The 23,187-nt window shown below is 46.5% G+C and overlaps 1 protein-coding gene across 4 annotated transcripts in view; it reads right to left on the reverse strand.

The window, feature by feature from the left end:
- Window positions 1–23,187, reverse strand: part of SCUBE2 (signal peptide, CUB domain and EGF like domain containing 2) — a gene marked incomplete at both ends in the record, with an annotated part of 76,953 nt that overhangs the window by 39,076 nt on the left and 14,690 nt on the right. For all 4 annotated transcript variants that reach the window (XM_080692178.1, XM_080692179.1, XM_080692176.1 and 1 more), the window contains 5 exons: window positions 4,887–4,976; window positions 5,660–5,776; window positions 9,106–9,231; window positions 14,966–15,100; window positions 20,970–21,095. In XM_080692178.1, the coding sequence (XP_080548304.1) occupies window positions 4,887–4,976; window positions 5,660–5,776; window positions 9,106–9,231; window positions 14,966–15,100; window positions 20,970–21,095 (594 nt within the window). The remainder of the gene's footprint in view (window positions 1–4,886; window positions 4,977–5,659; window positions 5,777–9,105; window positions 9,232–14,965; window positions 15,101–20,969; window positions 21,096–23,187) is intronic.

Consider the following 23,187-nt stretch of genomic DNA (forward strand, 5'->3'; position numbering starts at 1 on the left):
AAATTTATGAAAGCCTGAGAACGAGGAGGGGTCGTCATGGCCACAACCCAAGTCTCTGCCACCTGCAGGTAAGACAGAGCCAGAACAGGTGCTGTTCCTTCTACGCATCTAGGAAGCTAGTAGGGTGGCCAGAGGGGTAAAGGTGTCTCCCCACCTGCTGAGCTGTTCCTCCTGCTAAGCAGATTTAAAGCCACTGAAGGTTTTGAATGAACCACAGCCAATAACTTGCTAAATATGACCAAGTCTGGCAGGCCAGATATGAGCACAGAACAGGATGAAAGGGGCACTTCTTTCTGAACCTCAATCTTTCTCATTCCAGTCTGAGTTATGGGCACAGCAAGAGAAGGTATGAACTGCCTACCCCGACCATTCCTTTGTGGCAGGATAATGATATCATTCTTGCAACCACCCATTCACTCACAAGTTTAACTTTCCCTGAAACTAGAAAGGCCGACTGTAACTACATGAAAAACAAGCCAGTTGTTAAACTGCAACTTATGGAGGTGAGGAATAAGCACATGGCCGTTTTGTGCTATTTCCATTCATTCTACTGTTAGCATCCAGGCATCCAGCAACATCATTGCAATTCCACAGCTACCAAAATTTAAACCCTGGGGGGGGGGCAAGCTTAGTTCTAATTCAATATGACACCTATAATATGTGCATTTCTGTTTCTTCTCAAACCCTCAAGAAAAAGAGAGGGAAGATTTTTTTTACGCATAAATTCTTATGGGCTAAGAAAATGGAAGAAGAGACAACAGATGAAGGATGTCAGATATTCCAGAATTGGCCTGTCAATGGAAGGGCAGCAACCGGCCCACAGAAAGTCACACCGCAGGGGCTGCCCAGCTGCTGCGGTCAGTGGTCAAGTTCACGTGAGCCACAGAATCCAAGGAAGGACCAGGAGTTGGAGCTATCAAGTTACTCTGGAGGCAGAAATGAGGATGGAGTTAAACACAGAAAGACCGAGATCTTATAACCCCCAGACTCTTCCCTCCTTACTTCTGCACAGCCATGTGACTGTCCCTTCCCGATTCTGGCCACAGCAGAGAAGCTTATGCTTTGGAGAAGTTGGACCCGAGAGATGCCAGAAATGCAAGGGGAGGAGAGAGAGGTGAGAGTCTGTTCCCTGAAAAGAGATGCTGCCCCCACCCTCCTCAGTTCTCAGAATGCTGGTGGGCAAGCTTACCTCCTCAGGCAAGACACTGAAGGGATCCTCTCCAGCTAAACAGACCTGGGCCTGTAAGTACTGGGGTTTGAGGATCTCCAAATAATGGCCAAGCCACTGCCTAGTGACCCAGACACAAAGTCCATGGGCCAACAGAGTATCTAATTGGCTTTTCAATGCTTCACAACTATGAAGTCAAGAATCACCTGGAATCTTAAGAAAGCCTCTAATATGATACACCAAGTCGAACGATAGCAAATAAACTTAGAGGAAACACAGGTAACTCAGGGGGTAAAAGGAAAATTTAAATCTTCTAATTTCCTCAGGGAGGTAAGAGAAACATCCATAAAATAAAAACAGGTTCCTACAAAAAAAAAGGCCAAAATGAAATTCTTGAAAAATTAAAATAAGAAAACAAATTTTTAAAAGAATCCTCTAGAAATATTAGGGGAAAAAAGTGAGCAATCTTCTATAAATAGAACAAAAATACAAAGAAAAGAGAAGAAAACTAGAGGAGCAATCCAGGAATTATAGCAACTAACTAATAGGAGTTCCAAAGAGAAAGAACAAAGAAAAATGAAGTAGCCAGGCGTGGTGGCGCACGCTTGTAATCCCCGCGCTTGGGAGGCTGAGACAGGAGGATTGCACGGGTTCGAAGCCAGCCTCAGCTACTTAGTGAGGCTCTCAGCAACTTAGTGAGACCCTGTTTCCAAATAAAATATAAAATGGGTCTGGGAGTATAGCCCGGAGGTAGAAAGCCTCTGGGTTCCACCCCCAGTACCACCAATATATATATATATATATATATATATATATATATATATATATATATATAATAAAATGTGTAAGAAAATTTCTCAGGAGCAAGAACTTGAATGCCTGTCTCAAAAAGAGCTACTGTGTTCTTAGCATGGCAGGTGGGAAAAGTCCCACACTAGGGGACGTTATTGTGAAATATGAGATCATCAAGAAGATCGTGATAGTTTCCAGAGAGAAGTGTCCACAGGTTTGGCACAAAGGACCAAGAATAAGAATGAAAAGAGTGGGGCAGTAACATTGAAACTCTGATGGAATATTCTTCCCAACTCTCAATTCTATACTGAGCCAAAGCTTCAATAAAGGAAAGGCTAGAATATAAAAGTATTTTTCGGGCACGCAAAGTTTTTTAAAACTTCTCTCTCAGCCAGGCACGGTGGTGCATGCCTGTGATCACAGTATTCGAGAGGCTGAGACAGGAGGATCACAGGTTTGTGGTCAGCCTCAGCCACTTAGCAAGACCCTGAGCAACTTAGTGACACCTTGTTTTAAACAAAAAAATGAATTGGGCTGGGGTGTAGCTCAGAGGCAGAATGACCCTGGCTTCAACCCCCACTACAAGAAAGAAGAAAGAACGGGGGTCAGGGTGGAGAGAAAAAAGCAAGAAAAAAGAAATAGCTGTGCACACAGCATTTTTTTTCTTCAGAAATGTAGAGGGAGAGAAGAAACGACTAGGAGAGTTGAGAATCGTGGCCCTCTGGCAAATGGGACGAGGAAATGGAAAGTTATGAGATAAGAAAGTGACATATTTCACTAAAACACGGTAAGGAAGCTTTTATAGCATTTACATGTACTATTTAAGTTTAAAAATAATTTTTGTGGCCGGGCGTGGTGGCGCACGCTTGTAATCCCCGCGCTTGGGAGGCAGAGACAGGAGGATCGCGCAGGTTCGAAGCCAGCCGCGAGCGCTGGCTTAGGAGACCCTGTTTCCAAATAAAAAAGTATAAAAAATAGGTCTGGGAGTGTAGCCCGGAGGTAGAAGGGCTTCCAGGAACCCCAGTACCACCAAAAAAAAATTAATAATAATAATTTTTGTGGCACTGGGGATTGAACCTAGATGCATTCTACCTTCAAGCTACACCCCCAGAACGTTTTGGAAACTGGGTCTCCATAGATTGCTGAGACTCTCACTACTTGTTGAGGCTGTTCTCGAACCTGTGATACTCCTGTCTTAGCTTCGCAAATACTAAGATTACAGGTGTGCACTACTATGCCCAGCTAAAAATAATTTGTGTGTGTGTTTGTTTCTGGGGATTGAACCCAGGAGCATTCTACCTCTGAGCTACACCCCCAACTCTATTTTATTCTTATTTTGAGACAGGGTCTCACTACTTGTTGAGGCTGTCCTAAAACCTGCAATCTTCCTGTCTTAGCCTCTCAAGTCCTGGGATTACAAGTGTACACCACTACGCCTGGCTTAAAAATAATTTTTTTTCTTTGGTGGTACTGGGGTTCCTGGAAACCCTTCTACCTCCGGGATACACTCCAGACCTATTTTATACTTTTTTATTTGGAAACAGGGTCTCCTAAGCCAGCTCGGCTGGCTTCAAACCTGCGCGATCCTCCTGTCTCTGCCTCCCAAGCACAGGGATTACAAGCATGCGCCACCACGCCAGGCTTAAAAATAAATTTTAAAAAAAATTTTTTTTTTTTTTTTTGGTGGTACTGGGGGTGGAACCCAGAGGCTTTCTACCTCTGGGCTATACTCCAAGACCTTTTTTATATTTTATTTGGAAACATGGTCTCACTAAATTGCTGAAAGCCTACTAAGTAGCTGAGGCTGGCTTCGAACCTGCGCGATCCTCCTGTCTCTGCCTCCCAAGCGCGGGGATTACAAGCGTGCACCACCACGCCCCGGCTTAAAAATAAATTTTAAAGAGCAGAAAAGGGTTCAGAAAAATTAACTGCTAGCTGGGCATGGTGGTGCACGCTTGTAATCCCAGTACTTGGGAGGCTGAGACAGGAGGATTGCAGGTTCACAGCCAGCCTCAGCTAATTAGTGAGGCCCTTTGTAACTCAGTGAGACCCTATTTCAAAATGAAGAATCTCAGAGGTACAATTCCCCTGGGTTCAATTCCCAGTACTACACACATAAACACATAAAAAAAGAAAGGAAGGAAGGAAGGAAGGAAGGAAGGAAGGAAGGAAGGAAGGAAGAGATACCTGCTTGGTAATCAATGGCTGCTCGATATCTTACCAGGTCTCCAGAGGGTGGTTTTGCTTAGGTGGAGCTAAACTCTCTCCAGAATAACATCTGAAGGGGTCTGTCTGGTCCCCACCCCCACCCCCACTGCTCGGCTTCTCTGTCCTTTCCATCTGACTGTCGGGCCTGCTGGCTGACCATCCCCGCCCTGCAGCCAAGTACCCCTCTCCCCATTCATCTGACCGCTAACATTGGCTGAGTCAGGCGTGGAAGACACTGTGGACACAGAACCAGACAAGCCGCCGTGCGAAGCTGGAGGCTGCCCAAAGTGGCCCTCTCGTTAGAACTGCTCAGAAGGACAGGAGCCAGCATTCCCTGGCCACTCGCTATGTCCCGGGTACTGGATTCTGGACACTTTTGCATAATATTTTCTTAATTGAGCTTCCTGATAACCCAAAGAGGTATATTTTATTATGTCCATTTTAAAGAAAGACTGGAGACTGAGGCTTGGGGCAGTCTGCCAAGTCTCACGGCTAGCTAGGCAGTGCCAGGACATGAGCCCCGTCATTCTGCCAGCTCGGCCGGCGCTCTGCCCACAGCACCAGGGGTCTTGGACAGCGACTAAGCGACTGCTCTCAGGATCTGCTCACTCTGGTTCAGCTGGTCTGTGGGCACGTGGCCCCCAAGCTCAGGCCTGACGCACTGAGCTGGGGCGAGGAACAATGGCAGGGGCCAATGGAGGGGAGAGAAGGCGCCTACCCATGAGCAGCCGCCGTTTCACCCGCTTGTCCCCATCTGCCACTGACGTGGCATTGCTCTCTGTCGCCTCCAGGGCAGGGTCCTCACGCTCTACAAGAGAAGCAAAAGACCGCAATTCTCGGGCTGAGTGAGTCAGAACATTCATCCTCTCAACGAGCATTTCTGCTGAAATCCCAGACACGAGAATACCGTATGATGTGTGACTCTGAGCACTCAACAAAAATATGTTGCAATGAGGCTCTGCAAGAAATAACAGCGCGTTAAATGGCCCAGATCCTTATAAACATTTAAATAGGAAAGGGTTTGGAAGTATATTCACTGGCCAAGGAGAAACTGGGGAACACAGCTTCAGATTCACTCCAGTACCCTTAGTTTAGGACACAAAGAACCGTGGGCCTGGAAAGCCTTCAAACCGAGCTAGTCAAGGACACGCCCTGCAGGACAGGGTGGACATCCTGCCAGAAACAGGCATCCCTGGCTCCTGCTGACCCTAAAGCTTGCCGTGTTGTTACCAACTGCTAGCTCTAACTTTTAGTCGCCTGGCCTTTGGGATGTGTTGTTCCAGTCCTTGGAATACAAACTGTGGTGGAGGAAGAAGGGCTTTCCAAGGTCCCACAGGAGAGAGGGACCTCCACCCCAAAACTAAACCATTCCCACTGCAACAGGTGAAGCAGCACTGTCTGTTCGGGACGTATGCACCAGAAATACCCCACATCTGGTGCAAAACACCATTAAGGGTTTGGTTTAAGGTTAGGGCAGACTCATCCACTCACCGAGGCAGCGTCTCCCATCTGGGTGCAACTTGTACTGTGGATGGCAGCTACACTCAGGGCCCTCGGCTGTGTCTTCACAGGAATGCTGACACCCGCCGTTTCCATGGTTACAGGTCACTGAGAGCAAAATCAATCAATACATAAGGCACTGAAGTTTCCACACCCAGGGCTGTGTTTGCTCCAGAGGAACTCTGATTTCCCCTCTGCAAGTGTTGGAGCTCCCAGGATCTGACAGGCACTGAGCATAAGAGAGTGAGTTCCCATTCAGCCCCTGTCCATGTCTGTATAAGCAGACAGTCACAATACAAAGTGCAGAAATGCTGAAACACACATGTGAACAAAGTCATACAGGAGGATGGAGATAGGAGAGTGGGGATTTACTATTTAGGGGGAATCATACCTAGAGATTCTCAACTACTGTTGGCTCTACTGAAGTTTGCCTGATACAACAGCTAGACTGAGTATGGCCTTGGGAAATGCTATAGTGCTTTATGTCTAGAAGAAAAGGACAATTGTGTGTGTGTGTGTGTGTGTGTGTGTGTGTGTGTGTGTGTGTGTATGTTAGGCTTTCTCTCACCAGATCTCATCTAGATTTCTTAAAAGGGAAGATAATTAGAGGAAATTATGACTCTTTATATACAGTCAATGCAGTATTTTTTTCCCTTTTAGGGTAGTGGGAATTAAACTTCGGGGCGTTCTACCTCTGGGCTATACTCCAGCCCTTTTTACTTTTATTTTGAAACAGGGTCTCGTTAAGTTGCTGAGAATCTCATTAAGTTGCTGAGGCTGGCCTCAAACCTGTGATCCTTCTGTCTCAGCTTCCCAAGAACTGGGATTACAGGTGTGTACTACCATGCCTGGTTTAGTTAATGCAATATTAACCAATAATCTCATAGGTGTATGATCTCATAGGTGGTAGGCTAAAAATAAAAGAAATAACTACAAAACTATCTACTCATCGAACTGTTAACAGAGTTCCCTCTGCAAAGAAAATGGTAGGGAGAGATTGTGTGGGGTTTTTTTTAATATACACTTAGAAGTGTTTGAATTCTTACATAGGCCTTTGCAATTTTTCCAAATTAACAGAACTAATTACATATTGGCAATGTGAGAGAGAAGATATTCTGTGACTATAGTTATGTAAAGTTCATATATGCATATAAACAACAACAAAAGTAGGAATATGAAGTAGCTTTTTATGTAGAAGGAGTCTGGATCTTGTTCCTTTTTTTAATTCTTCAAATGTTAGAACAATATTCTGTAAGCAGAAACATTTTAAAAACATTTAAAATTTTTAACAAACAAGCTTCTAGGTACTCTACCTCCAACAACTGGCCCCTGAAAACCTGTCAAACACTGAGCATCGCGCTGTACTGGTGAGTCCTGGAGGGCCGGGACCTCCTCCTTTAAGAGCTAGAGGAGGAGAAGTGTCTCTGCTCTGTGAAACCCCCGGAGGGACCGCCTCCCTTTGGGTGGCCAGAAGAGCCCGCCAGACCTGTTATTAGAGGTGACAGAGGCACCAGCTGTGGCTTGGCAGGCTTTGAGGCTGCAGTCTGTCAGGGTGGGGCCGATGGAGCAAGTCTCTCACTGGCCTCCTCCTCGTCTCTTAGGCACTGAGGCCTCCTCACTGGGAGCGTGGCTCCCTCAGAGTTTCCTCTGGCGGTGACAGTGGTTTCAGAATACCATTAGCTGGCAGTTGTCTCCTGCTGCGGGTCAGGTTGGGGCTCCTCAGTTACTGGCTGTGTGGCGCCCTGAGTCTCACCTTCCCTTCCCCATCCAAGCACACAGGCCCAGGGGAGACAAAGTCGTGACTTGGATTGGCTCATGGTCTCTGAGACAGACACTGAAACAATTAACTCTAACCCAGAGCATCACGGACCATGATTGGGGAAGAAACAAAAATGCTGCGGGAACTGAAATTTAAAATGGCCTCCCTGAGGCCAGGTGTGGTGGCGCACGCTTGTAATCCCCGCGCTTGGGAGGCGGAGACAAGAGGATAGCGCAGGTTCGAAGCCAGCCGCGTGCGCAGGCTTAAGAGACCCTGTTTCCAAATAAAAAAAAGTATAAAAAAATAGGTCTGGGAGTGTAGCCCGGAGGTAGAAGGGCTTCCAGGAACCCCAGTACCACAATAAATAAATAAATAAATAAATAAATAATAAATAAATAAATAAATAAAATGGCCTCCCTGTCCAGGGCCTCCAGGAAGGAAACCGAGGTTGCCCAGTGCAGCGATTGAAAACACAGCTTTAGTAGGGAGGACCTAGGCCTGAACACTCATTTGCCACTTACTCCCAGTATGACCTTGTTGTTTTATCTTCTCTACAGTTTATTCTCAACAAAAATGACAATAGTGCTCCTTGGCTGATATGGTGGTACTTATGAGAATTAAAGGGGATGGTGGGTTGTGGGGTGCACACCTGTAATCCCAGCTACCCAGAGGCTCAGATAGGAAGATCGCAAGTTTGAGGCCAGCCTGGGCAATTTAGTGAGACACTATCTCAATATAAAACTTAAAAAGATCTGGGGTGTAGCTCAGTGGTAAGTACCCCTTGGCTCAATTCCCAGTATGTAAACAACAACAACAATAATAATATATAATAACAACAATAATATATCAATAATATAATATATAGTTAATATAATATATACTATATCATAATTATAAGATAATTACAATGCATAATAATTAGCATGAATAATAATTATTATTGAAGGGGATGTGGTATACTTTTTTTTAGGTGTTACTGGGGTCCCTGGAAACCCTTCTACCTCCAGGGTACACTCCTAGGCCTATTTTATATTTTTATTTGGAAACAGGGTCTCTTAAGCCAGAGAGGCTGGTTTCGAACCTGCGCGGCCCTCCTGTCTCCACCTCCCAAGCGCAGGGATTACAAGCGTGCGCCACCATGCCTAGCGGGATGTGGTATACTTTAAGATAAAACTTTGCACATAATAAGTGCCCCAGGAAAGGTAAGTGTGATCCTTATCATTATTAGAAGTTAGGCAGGATGGTGAAGGTTGAGTTCACCAGGAAGAAAGGAGAGCCTGTAAAAGGTTTAGAGACATCAAATATGGGGTGTTCCCTGAAAGGCAGGAGCTTAGTGCTTGAGGAAAGGAAGCAGATGAGACTTGTAAGGGAAGCAGGGATCAGGCAGCAAAAGCTGTGATTATCAGCTGAAGAAACTTATTACCGTGGAGCAGGGAGCCCTGTCCCCCAACACCCACACTCTTTACCTCTGAATTCTGTTTCTTCTAATCAGTTCCTTTTAAAAGCTTATTCCCCTCCCCGCAGAGACCACCCTTCTTCAGTGAACTAAGCACTTGGGGTAGGGCAGCACCCACACCAGCTGAGTCCCCAAGGCTTCCTCTGTGCGGTGCTGTTTCTGATGCAGAGCAGTAGAAAGCAGCCTCTGGGGTATGACGTCCCTAGCACAGTCCATACTTACAGATGCAGTCTCTCTGGTTTGTAGCCAGCTCAAAACCAGGCCTACACTCACAGGCAACACCGCCCTTCGGGGCCTCCTTGCAGATGTGACTACAGCCGTGGTCCTTGTTCATGCAGCTCAGTCCCTCTGCAAAACAGCAGCATGTCACAGGTGACCAGGCTATGGTCAGAATGCCGAGGGTGCTACAGAGCAGCTGTATGGGACTGGGGCTGGGTGAGCCATAGACCTGCCCTCCTAGGTCTCCATCAGCCTCACATTTTAAAAGAATATGCCATTAAAACCAAGCCGGGTCAATTGACAGAGACATGCGAGATTTCTTTTATCTACCAAGAGACGTGATGTCTCAACTCTCCTGGCTGATAGACTAGGGCTTTCTGCTGGTTGTGGGATCAGAGCCTGCTGGCCTCAAAACTGGTGTCCAGACTTTTATCTCTGCCATATCTTTATTCATTCTCTGATTGAGAGTGCAAAGAGAGGAGGGGAATCTCTCTAAGCAATGCTGCAGATCAAATGATGAAGATTCTCAACTTTTTCACACATTCTTGAAGATATTTTGCAAAAGTATCAACCCTCCTCTCTACTCCTACCAAATCCACACTTCGGAGGCGAGATTGACTACTGCATTTTGGCATCACCACAGAGACACCTGCCCAGGGACCTCTCTTATGTAAGCATCCTCAGTGAGTCCCGTGGACCCTCCCTCTGCAGGCTCAGAGCCTCCAACAGTGTCATACAATACTACATCAACAAGGAGGGGAGAGAGACGGACTCATGCGTGTGGGTTTTGTTTAGCTGCTGTATAGTGTCTTAGGTGTACTGTCCATTTCTATCAGTGTCAATCTTATACCAATGGTAGTGGGAAGGAGACAGGTGGTTATGCTCCTGGATGGTTTTACAGCTAAATGATGCAAGGTCAACACCTGTGTGGGTTACCAACATCCTGCCTCATCTCAAAACCAATTTGTTGGGATCTTGCTGCCTGCTGGCACTATGAAGGAACTTGAACCACACCGTACACTCTCAAGGCATCTGCCCCATCAATGCTACATTACAAAGAATTGCTCCTCAAGCCGGGCGTGGTGGCGCAGGCTTGTAGTCCCAGTACATGGGAGGCTGAGACAGGAGGATCTCAGGTTCACAGCTAGCCTCAGCTACTTAGTGAGGCCCTCCACAACTTAGTGAGACCCTGTTTCGCCGGGCGTGGTGGCGCACGCTTGTAATCCCCGCGCTTGGGAGGCAGAGACAGGAGGATCACGCAGGTTCGAAGCCAGCCGCGCTGGCGTAAGAGACCCTGTTTCAGATATATAAAATAGGTCTGGGAGTGTAGTCCAGAGGTAGAAGGGCTTCCAGGAACCCCAGTACCACCAAAAAATAAAAATAAAAAATAAAATAGGGTTGGGGGTATGGATTGGGGGTAGAACGCCCCTGGGTTCCATCCTTAGTACCACACCAAAAAAAAAAAAAAAAAAAAACACAGAAACCAAGGACCTGCATGTATGTTGCTTCCCAGCATTAAAGCACTGCAACTCTAAGACATCCCTGAGAGAAGGGGCTTGATCCTCACTGATTCTCTATTGACAAGACACTTTATGATACTAGAAATGGCACCATTTCAAACATGAATATAAACAGGCTTTAGGCAACTTCTTTAGGATCCAACACCGTTCCATATTGTGCCCCTAAAACCTTAGCCGATAGCTCTCATGAAGTCACAAGTCTCCTCCGCCCACCTCTCGCCACAGAACCATCCACCTGTGCATCACAGGAATGGACATTTCAACACACACACAGGTGCCATTCCCATTCCAGAAGACAGCACAGCACTTAAAACACCCTTATTCTCTCGAGTCTCTCCTAAAACCACCCAGCCTTTCGTCTGACACTCCTGAGCTGCCTGCTCGCCAACACCCACCCCGCTGCACTTTGTTGGGATCCGTTTTCTCGGCCAAGGGTTGCTGTCAAGTCACAAGTCAAGTTTTTCTGGATGGGTGCAAAGCTCTGTCTTTGCTCTGGCTGTAAGATGTCATTGCGAGGTGAGAGTGACCGCCAGGGTGTGTCCCGTCCTCCTGAGCAGGCCCAGCAAGCATCGTTTGCCTTTGAGTTGGCAGAGCAGCTGAGACACCCACACTAGAACATTTACTAGGGTAAATGTAACAGGGACAGAGAAGAGGCAGCAGGAAGGTCTGGAGAGCCCGCTCCCCAGATGCGTCACCTTCGTCCCCATTGTCTTTTTCACTCTTTACATGTCTGTTGAGATGTTTGCTAAGTGACCTTTACTGCCTCTGAGCAGTTCATTTACACAGGGAATATTTGGTAAGAACAACCACGTGCCAGACGCCATCCTGGTTCAAAGAGACGCTGCATCCGATGACCTATCACATCAAGCAAGACCTGCCCTTACGGGGAGGTCATGGAGGCTTATATAACTCTGAAACGCTGAAGATTTTTTGAGAGGTGACCCCCCCCCAAAGCCTTTCATAGTACCCTGACTCAAAACAAGACCATTGCTGGGGGAGGCAGATGGTCTGGTGCCAACCCAGAGCCTCAGGGAGGGTCCTCGCTCTTCTGGGAACTGGCCTGGCCGTCATACCTAGGACTGTTCATTTACCAGAAGGGGAATGGACCAGAAACACTGGAAATTCCCTCCTTTGATGGTCCCCAGGATCAGGGTTCTTCGAAAGGATATTTCTGGAAATGGGATATAAAGTAAGAGTACATCTCGAGCAGGGCAGAAAACGTTACATCAAACGGAAAACAGGCTTGCTGGGAGCACAGCGCCTCGCCCAGCACCCTGCCCCTTCCCGCTGCTTGGACAGGGCGGCAGTGCACCATCTAAATATCCTCCAAGCAGACAAAACAAAAGAGCAAGGCTCATTTTGAGAGAGCCTGAGCACCGTGGATAGGAACAAAGGCAGGCAGGGGGATGTGCTTCTTTCCAGCCTACCCCCATTACATGGGTGAAAACACACGGGCGCTTTATCAGAGCTTTGGGGTCTCTAAGGATTTAAAAGAACATCAACAGCATGAGCTTTTCCTCAGAATCAGTTCATGATGACCCTCTATATTGAGGAGCACTTAGTAAACAATTATTAAAAACAACAGCCAAACCAGAAAATAATAGCCTATGTCTTTGTCATCTTTTAACCATTTCTAGAGTATCAACTGTGGGTTTTAAAGTCTGTTTTAATACAATTTCTAAGAGTTCGTGGTGCACATCAGGGAGGGCACCCCAGAGGAACATTGTTTATAGGTTATTCTATTTGAAGAGCTAAGACCCTAGGAAGGAAGGGGTCACCATTCCATATCGCCATGACCTGTCAGCACTGACATTAATGTGCCAGACCATTAGGTTAAAATGCAGCAAAAAATCAGAAAGTGCTTCCAGACCACAACTCAAATTCTTGGGTTTTGGTTTTAGTTCCAGACGAATATGTTCATTTTAAATACTCTTCAGGGGATCTAAGAATGTCTGACTTGTAGAAAATTTAGAAAACAGCTTGTAGAAAGGAACTGCATTTGTATTTATTTCTATGAAGAGGAGCCTGTGCCTCTCCTCAGTCTAGGGGCTTGCAGGAGGGGAGAGGGAGGCTGAGCCAGGGCTCCGGAAGGACGAGGCCAGGAGCCCATCTGAGTCCCTAGAGGCCGTGAGTGAGTAAGATCTGTACTGGGGCCCCTTCCTGCCTCCCAGTCACCAGGAGAGAAAGCCAGAGTCACTTCCCACGAAGCAGCTTTAAGCAACCAAAAAAGGAGACGTTCTGGGGTTCAGATCACGCGATGCCACTGGCAACTCAATCTCTTCCCACCTCCAGCTCCACCTGCTCTCCACAAGACTTCCACGCACACCCAAGAGTCCAGCAAGCCTGGCAGGAACACGAACCCCGGCTCTATGTACCGCGGTCACAGCTGGCTGTGTGTGCAAGCCCTGAGCACGGGGAGGGAGCAGATGCGCCCTGACAGCCTCAAACGCACCAGCCCCCGGGGGTTTCTCTGAAAATTCTTCTTACTGCACAGATAGGTATTCTAGTTAGCCAAACGTGAGCCAAAATTATCTTCCACAAAGAAAACCTTGAAAAAGTCACTGGAACCACAACAAACAATGCAGCTTTGAATTTGTGAGTAAGCAACAGGACTGAGAATGGCTTCGCTTCTAAGTTACGGGGTTAAAAAAGCAGCGGATGCCAAATGGAGTTAACAGTTTAATATTTAGGACGCTTGCCCTAAAAACAGGCAGATGTAACCACAAGAGAAATACAGCCGCCACAGTGTAGGTCTTTGGATTAAGACAAGCAGGGAAGAATTAAAAGGATGACATTCAATTAAAAACAACTAATTTGAACCAGGCATGATGGTGCATGCCTGTACTCCCCGTGCCTGGGAGTCCAAGACAGGAGGATCACACATTTGAGCCCATGTGTGGTAACCTAGTGAGACCCTGCTTCAAATTAAAAATAAAATAAGGCTGGGCGTGGTGGCGCACGCTTGTAATCCCAACATTTGGGAGGTGGAGACCCGAGGATCGCAGTTCACAGACAGCCTCAGCTACTTAGCGAGGCCCTTCGCAAGTCAGTGAGAACCTGTTTCAAAAAATGAAAGACTGAAAAATAGGGCTGGGTGTGTAGCTTGGAGGTAGAATGCCCCTGGGTTCCAGCCATAATAATAATAATAATAATAATAAGAAGAAGAAGAAGAAGAAGAAGAAGAAGAAGAAGAAGAAGAAGAAGAAGAAGGCGGCGGCTGAGGGTAGCTCAGAGATAGAGTGCCCCTGGGTTCAATCCCCAGTGTCACACACACACAAAAAAAAATAACAAAAACTGGCCACATGTACTTAGTCCCTCTCTCCCAAGACTCTACAAAACAGGAATTTTAAAAAGCATGAACTCAAAGCAAACAAAATAAAAAGAGGCCATCGGAAGAGAAAAATTTTCTTTAAATTTATGAAGGAATACTAAATGGTAATATGGATGAAAGAAACCAGAGCATAGAGAACTCCAGTCCAGAGGGGAACCCTCAGCCCCTCAGAGACACAGAGGCTTGGTGTTCAAGACTGCAAACCATGCCAAGCTTGGTGCACACCCATAATCCCAGCTACTTGGGAGGCTGAGAAAGGAGGATAGCAAGTTCAAGGCCAGCCTCAGCAACTTACTGAGACTCTATCTCAAAATAAAATTTTAAAAGAAGCTGAGGAGGGACTGGGATGCAGCTCAGTGGCAAAGCACCTGCTTTGCAGGTGCAGGGCTCTGGGTTCCATCCCCAGTTCCAAAGAGGCAAAAAAAAAAGACCCTAGACCCTCAAAAAAAAAAAAAAAAAGCAGCTGAGGATATAATATGAGACCCTGGGTTTTATTCCAGTACCAATTCGCACACACGCACACACACACACACACACACACACACACACACACACACACACACACAGCAAGCAAAATATAAGGAAGGGCCAGCGCCAACTTGGGGCCCTTCAGAAACAGCGTGAACAGCAGGGCCATTCGTTGCCAGTCTTCATAGGAAGGCACAGCCCTCCTAACGGCCCAAGAGCAAGGGGCAGGCTGGCACCAGCACCGTGGTTTTTAGCACCTTTTTAAAAAACTTGGCAGATAGTCCATCCTGTCTCTCCAGAGCCATCTAATCATTGTTAAAGCATCCTCAATTTAAAAATTAGAACCCGAGGACATGAGGGTTTGTGAGGACCTCAGGACTCCCCAGCGCTGTTTGCGGGCAGAGGAAGATGAAAGAGAAATAACCTGCCCCTGGACCTCCAGCGGCACAGTCTGTCCTGGACCCCAGCCTCCCCTCTCGCCCCGTGGTTGCTTGGGGTGGGGTCTGTCCCTGTGGCCGCCCCGCCCCCGCCCCTGCAGCAGTACCTTCAGAGCGATGAATGCACGTGTGCTGATTGTCACTCAGGAAAAAGCCCTCCTTGCAGCGGCACTCGTAGCTTCCCAAGAGGTTGACACAGGCGTGCTGGCAGCCACCATTGTTCTCCAGGCACTCGTCCACATCTGGAGGGGGACAGGGATTAGCCTTTCTTTGGGGACTGCCTAGCCCTGCAGCCCGGGGGCTCCTGCTAAGCAGAGCTGAGGTTCCATCTTCCAGGCCCTGCAGTGCAGAAGCTCTCAGAATCCAAACCAAGGGCCTGTGAACCACTCATCCACCCCCAGCCAGGGACTTAAGCTGATCGGTTCAGGACACATTAATAGAACACCTTCCCTTTTCAAAGCACAGTGCTGGATGGGCAAGATAAAATTCCTTCCCTCTAGGAGAATACCCTTCAGGAGAGCCAGAGACAAGCACACAACTGATTCCGAGATAAGGTAAAATGTGGTACCAAGGAAGGAGTGATCATGTCCGATTCTGTGGTATCAACATAGGTCTTATGGAATAGCTGGTAAATGAAGAACCCCCGGGATTTCTTTAATTAAAAATCAGGAGAGAAGAGAGTGCAGGCAGAAGAGCTGGTGTGAGCCCTCCAGGAGGCCTGGGAGCTGAAGCGCCCTCAGCCATGAGTCATTCCATTTGCTGGATAGCTGGCTGAGGGCAGTGGTGGAGGGAAGTCACAGGAGAGCGGCTGAGGAGACAGACTGAGGTCACACTGCAGCCTACAAGCTCCCACTTCATTCAGGAGGCAACTGGGGACCGCTGGAGTGGGGGTGGGGACACAGGCGGGCCCTCATGCTGGGAGAGCCACAGGGAGGCCTGAGGGTCCAGCTGTGCAGGCACCTGAGGCAGAAATGCAGGGCACGCTTTAAAAACCATTTACTTGGCCAGCGTGGTGGCACACGATTGTAATCCCTGCGCTTGGGAGGCGGAGACAGGAGGATCGCGCAGGTTGGAAGCTAGCCATGCTGGCTTGAGACCCTGTTTCCAAATAAAAAAATATAAAATAGGTCTGGAAGTGTAGCCCGGAGGTAGAAGGGCTTCCAGGAACCCCAGTACCACCAAAAAATAGTAAATAAAAAAATAAAAATTAAAAACCATTTACTTAAAGTTGCCAGATAAAGTGGTGGCTGCAGATGAGAGAGCCGAAGGCCGGAATGAGGGGGAAAAGAGAAAACAGGGAGAAAAGAGGTTAAATTCTGTGAGAGGAGGCAACAGAGCCTGGCAGAGGAGCCATCAGAAAGGCAGGAGGAAACGCCGGGCATGGTGGCACACGCTTGTAATCCCCGAGTTTGGGAGGCGGAGACAGGAGGACGCGCTGGTTCGGAGCTAGCCTCACTGGCTTGAGACCCTGTTTCCAAATAAAAAAATATAAAATAGGTCTGGAAGTGTAGCCCGGTGGGAGAAAGGCTTCCAGGAACCCCAGTACCACCAAAGAGAGAAAGAAAGAAAGAAAGAAAGAAAGAAAGAAAGAAAGAAAGAAAGAAAGAAAGAAAGAAAGAAAGAAAGAAAGAAAGGAAGGACGGAAGGAAGGAGGAAGCGGCTCCCTGCCCACCCCCAGGGCAGCCCAAAGGCCTCCTTCCACCGTGGCCGTGGCCGGGACTTCCAGAAGAGTCTCAGACACCACTAAGGTTCAAAGGGAAGGCCAAATGAAATGTAATTCATGTAATTTCAGTGTTTGGGAGGCTGAGACAGGAGTTTTTCAGGTTCAAGGTCAGCTTCAGCAACAGTAAGGCCCTGTTTCAATATAAAAAATAAAAAAGCTCTGGGTGCCAGGCTTCGTGGTGAACCTTTGTACTTGGGCGGTATGAAGGTTCCCAGTCAGTCTCAGCTACTTCATGAGGTCCTCTGCTCTGCAACTTAGTGAGACCTTGTTTCAAAGTAAAAAATAAAAAACAGGGCTGGGGGATGTAGCTCGGAGACAGAATGCCCCTGAGTTCAATCCCCAGTAACACACACAGACACATACAAAGAAAGGAAGGAAAGAAAGGAAGAAAGAAAGAAAGAGAAGAAAGAGAAAAAAGCAATTTATTCTCAGCTATTCAGGAGGCTGAGGCAGAAAGATTTCAAGTTTAAGGCCAACCTGAACAACTTAGGGAGTTCCTGTCTCAAAATTTAAAATTAAAAGGGCTGGGATATAGTTCAGTGGTAGAATTCTCCTAGGTTCTATCCCCAGTAATGCAAAACAAACAAATAAATAAGCAAGCCGGGCATGGTGGCCCACGCTTGTAATCCCAGCATTCCTGAGGCTGAGACCGGAGGATCGCGGTTCCCAGACAGCCTTAGCTACTTACTGAGGCCCTCTGCAACTTAGTGAGACCCTGTTTCAAAATAGAGAATAAAAAATAGGGCTGGGGGCATAGCTTGGAGGTCAAATGCCCCTGGGTTCCATCCTCAGACCCACAAAAAATAAATAAATAAATAAATATTTTTCCAGCCTAATTCCTCACCTGCCTATCACTAGCTCCTGGGCATATCTGTAACCAGAAATTCACATTTAAATATCTGTTATCTGGTTTCAAGCTTTAGATCTTCAGGCATCTGTCCTCCCCCACTACCCAGCAGATGCCTGACTAAACTGATGGGACTCCAGCCATCCCCCGAAGCCTAACAAACTCACCCTTGCTGATGCCAAGGGGCCGAGGAAGCGCATTCCAGAGGGCGAGCCTTGCCGAGACGCGCCTGGCCCTTGTGTTCCACAGCGCGTTCCACAGCGGGACTTGGGGCGAGGGGTGAGGGGAGGGTCTGTTTCCCTGAGCACCTCCCCCGAGGTCCTGAGCGCAGCCCTGCTCCTCTCAAGCTGCCACACCCTACCCACACTTCGCCCGTTGTCTTTTCTCCAAAGCTATCAGAAATGTCATTAAGCCAGGTGACACATAGAACTTGGATAAAGATGACAGCGTGTATTCACATACACAGATATCTGTCACTGGCGGGTGAGTTTCCCCAAACTAGGAGACAGGGGTGTCGACCCAGCCTGCATGTGAGCACTCAGCACCTCTATGGCAGACACAGGGATATTACCCGGGCAATAGTCTTTGGTAAGCTTCTCAGCTGATTCTCCTGTGCTAAGAACCAGGGCTGTGAGGCGGCAGAGAGGCTGCAATGAGCTCCCAGGCTCCATCAGTAGGGACTAAGTTCAGAGCTTGTCTTTGTGGAAGCGCTGCACTGGTTTCTTGGGCTTGCAGGCACACAGGACCTCAGAGCACTGGGCTCCATGCTGGAGCGCAGTGGTATGCGCACTCTACATTCTGGCTGATACGTTAGTGACTCCTGTGTAGTTAGGGGGCCGAGGAGAGGCAAGGGGTCATGCAGGAGAACGCAGGAACTGCAGCCACTCCTGGAGAGTCTGGTTTCTGGCCTCCTAAACACAAATACCATCGGCCCTTTTCTGAGTGGCAGAGAAATCTATGGGTTCTGCACTTGCTCTTCCAAATGGACTTTATCTTTTAGGCGTTCTTTTAAAAGACTCCTTAGCCCCTGCAGACGTGCACAGTGGATGCGCAGGGCTCTGTAAGGCAGACCCCGCAGATGGGAAATGGAGATATCCCGCTGCTGTAGCCAGGTCACTGGCTGAGGCGAGGCAAGACTCCAGGCCTCGGGAATCCTGAGCAGCTTGTACTCAGAACCACCCACCCAGCCCAGCCCTGGTCTGTTTCTGCAGCCTTGGATGGCTCACCTGTGGCTCCCAGGAAGCCCACACTCCCCCCAGGCCATGGGCCAGAGCATGACAGCAAATGACCATGTCTGCAATCAGACAAGAATCCTCAAAATGCCACTGTCGGCAAATCTAAGGAAAATTTCCCTCTGAAAATGAAAAACAAAACCCATACTATATGCTTCCTCTTTTCTGAAATGGTCTTCTATTTTCTCCTCTTCCTCCGCCTACTCCTCTTTATTTATTTTTTTCTTCTTGGTACTAGGGATTGAATGCAGTGGCTCCCTAAGCCCACTGAGCTACATATACCCCCAGTCCTTCTTATATTTTATGTTGAGACAAGGTCTTGCTAAGTTACCCAGGCTGGCCTCAGACTTGTGACCCTCCTGCCTCAGCCTCCCACGTAACTCCCTTTCCTGAGGTAATTTATCACAGTGTGTTCCCGCGCTCAGTATGTCTTCTGTGGTCCTGACTGCCTAGAGGGTCTACAGAAGGTCACTAACAACCCCCCCCCCCCGACTTCAAGCAAGTCGTACTGACAGCCGAGAGCCTGTAAGACCACCTGCTCAGCGTACCCGAAGCCTGACCTCTCCCACAGGGCACGGACAGGAAAGAACCGTGTCTACATCAGGATGGAGCTCCAGATAACAGTAAAGTGGGATGGAGGTCACGTCAGGGTTGAGTTCCAAATGGAAATACTCCCCTCCCCACCTCCAGAGCCTGCCACCCAGAATACAAACCCTACCTGGATTGTCCTAGGGCCTTGATGCTGATCTCAATGCATTTGAGCAAGAGCCATTCTTACTACACCATGAAGGAGAGCCTGCTTGGCCCAGAGTGAGTCAGGCTCCCGCTGTGCCTTAGTGGGCCAAGTAGACACCACAGGTCAACTAAGAAGGGTCACCAGCATCAAAGGACCCTGATGCCACCTGTCTCCAATAAGGTCCTCCTGTATAACTGAGAATGCCTATCTTAAAAAGCAAGCCACAAGCTGGGTGGGGTGGCACACGCCTATAATCCCAGTACTAGGGAAACTAAGATGGAAGATCTAAGGTTCAAGGCCAGTCTCAGGAACTTGACTTCTGAGACCTTGTTTCAAAATTTAAAGAAAAGCTGGGTGTGGTGGCACACACTTGTAATCCCCGCGCTTGGGAGGCGGAGACAGGAGGATCGCGCTGGCTTAAGAGACCCTGTTTCCAAACAAAAATATATTTTAAAAAATAGGTCTGGGAGTGTAGCCCGGAGGTAGAAGGGCTTCCAGGAACCCCAGTACCACAAAAAACAAAAAAAAAAAATTTAAGAAAAAAAAAAGGCTTGGGGTGTATCTTGGAGGTAGAATCCCCCTAGGTTCAATTCCCAGTACCAAAAAAAAAAAAAAAAAGGCAATCCATAAACACCTACCTACCAGGTGTGCTGTACCCTGAAAGACTATCCAACACTCAACCCCATCCAACTGCTTGCTGTTTCTAAGTCCTGTTTTATTCCTGGCACAAGGAACTGGTGTAAACAACTCTGTAGTCTCTAATTTAGGAACCAAAACTCCAACAGATGTTTCTGCTTTGTGGAATACTAGGAGGATGTTCCTGGATAGTTTCTTTTTGGTTTTCTCTCTCAAGAAAAAAAGAGGGGTTCTATCTGGCTGTGACCCAAGCCCACATTTAAAGTCTTCAGGACAAAGAGTTTTACCTAATTTCACAACAAAGACACTTAGAGCATTAAAGAACTAGTTGTAAGTCAGGAGAACCCAATCAACACAAGACCTTAAAGGTGACAGAAAATCAGGAAACAGTAATGGCACTGTCTACCCATCTCCTGGGCCTGAGAACAGATTTACATTATGAATGATTCATGTAAAAACTCAAACATTATCCAAGCATAGTGGCACATGCCTGTAATCCCAGGCACTCAGGAGGCTGAGGCACGAGAATCACAAGTTTGAGGCCAGCCTGAGCAACTTAATGAGATGTGTCTCAAAATAAAACAAAAAAGGCTGGGTGCATAGCTCAGTGGAACAGCTCTTGCACAAGGCCCTGGGCTCGATTCCCAGAACCACTAACTAAGTAAATAATACAAATTTTAAAAAGGACTTCAAAAGGGGATGTAGTTAGAGCACTTGCCTAGCATGTGAGAGTCCCTGGGTGAGATGCCTGGTGCTGCAATAATAAAATAGAATATTCACCTGATTTTCTATCAGGGAGTCTGATTTCTATGGGGCCAGAAAACACCTCTGGTTCCTTTTCTGTCTTCATGAGTAGGTTTGTGCCAAAGGAAAGAAACAGGTGGGGATCCTAGAGGGCAGGCAGAGAAGAGCTGCCATTTCCATGTGTTTTCCTTACCAAGACAATTATGGCCATCGTGAGCCAACATGAATCCATCAAAACAAGTGCAGCGGTAATTGCCTGGAATATTCAAACAGTCATGGACACAGCCGCCGTTGAGTTCATTTTCACATTCATCGATGTCTAAGGAATAGAACAGAAGTAAATCAAACAGCGGCCATTTCTTTGGAAGATGTATGATGCGTTTACTTTTAGCCAGCCATCTCACTTCTCAGAATCCACCTAACAACAGGAATATAAATCTATACAAGGTTAGTCACGGCAGCATTGTTCGAAATCACAAAATACTGAAAACAACTTAAAAGTCCATAGATAGGAGAGCAATTTAATGAATATAATACATCTACCTCGTGGAGTACTAGGCAACTAAAAAATAAGAATGAGAAAGTTCTCTATACACTGATTTGCAGTGATTTTTAGAATATGCCATTAAGTGAAAATTTCAAAATGCAAAAGAGTATCTGAAGTATGCTATCTTTATGGACAAAATAAGAGAATAAACACAAAAATTAAGCATGCTTTTTGCAAAACTTGACAAGTTTATCCTAAAATTCATATGGAAATGTAAAAGACTCAGAAGAGCCAAAACAATTTTGGAAGAAGAGAATACATGTGGAGGAATTTAACTTACTATAAAATTAAACTTAACAAGGCAGTGTGTATGCGCATAAGGACACATGGTTCAATAGAAGAGAATTGTGAGTCCAGAAATAAATGTTTTATGTTTGGCTGCTTTATTTTAGAAAAAAGTAGTTAGGCGCTCAAAGGGAGAAATGATCATCCTTTCAACATCTGGTTTACTGACTATCCAGATGCCCTTTACTGTATACTACACACAAAAAACAACTCAAAATGGATCAGAAACCTAAATGTAAGTGGCTAAGTTCTTGAGACCGTGGGCTAGGTTCAGATTTATTTGATACAACACTAAACACACAATCCAGAAATTTAATGGACATTATCAAAATTTAAAACTTTAGCTGGGCATGGTGGCGCTTACTTGTAATCCCCGCGCTTGGGAGGCTGAGACAGGAGGATCGCACAGGTTGGAAGCCAGCCTCAGCTACTTAGTGAGGCTCTCAGCAACTTAGTGAGACCCTGTTTCCAAATAACATAAAAATAGGTCTGGGAATGTAGCCTGGAGGTAAAAAGCCTCTGGGTTCCATCCCCAGTACTACAAAAAAATAAAATAAAATAAAATAAAACTTTTCTACTTCAAAAGACATTATTAAGAAAATGAAGACAAAGTCGGGCATGGTGGTGCATTCTTGAAATCCCCGCGCTTAGGAGGTGGAGACAGGAGGATCGTGCAGGTTCAAAGCCAGCCTCCACTGGCTTAAGAGACCCTGTTTCCAATATATATATATATATATATATATATATATATATATATATACATATATATATACATATATATATATATATATATATATATATATATATATATAGTAGGTCTGGGAGTGTAGCCTGGAGGTAGAAGGGTTTCCAGGAACCCCAGTAACACCAAAAAAAAAAAAAAAAAGACAACAGCCAAATTATGGGACCAATCCAAGTGTCTGTCAACAGACGAGTAGACAAAGAAAGTGTGGAATATACACACAATAGAATTCTTCTCAGCCACACATTCAGAGAGATGCAAATCAAAACCACCCCGAGATTTCACCTAACTCCAACTAGAATGGCCATCATTCAAAACACAAACAACAACAAGTGCTGGCGAGGATGTGGAGAAGTAGGAACTCTAATACATTGTTGGTGGGATTGCAAATTAGTGCAACCACTTTGGAAAACAGTATGGAAAATCCTCAGAAGAATGGGAACAAATCTACCTTTTGATCCAGCAATACCACTTCTGGGTTCCTACCCAAAAGAAAGTAAACCAAACTACCAAACTAATGCATGTGTATCTATGTTCACAGCTGCACAATTCACCATAGCCAACTATGGAACCAGCCAAGATGTCCATCAACAGATGAATGGATCACAAAACTGTGGGATATGTACACAATGGAATTTTACTCAGCCATTAAAAAATCTCAATTACATCATTTTCAGGGAAATGGATAGAACTGGAGGACATTATGCTAAGTGAGATTAGTCAGTCACAAAAATAAGAAATCAGATGCTTTCCCTAATATGTGAAAGCTAAGGAGAAATGGGTCATAGGAGGAACTCTAGATGAAAAAGGAAATCCTATAGAGGAGCAAACAAGACA

Source organism: Muscardinus avellanarius, assembly GCF_963383645.1.
Source record: "Muscardinus avellanarius genome assembly, chromosome: 1".
Taxonomy (NCBI): Eukaryota; Metazoa; Chordata; class Mammalia; order Rodentia; family Gliridae; genus Muscardinus; species Muscardinus avellanarius.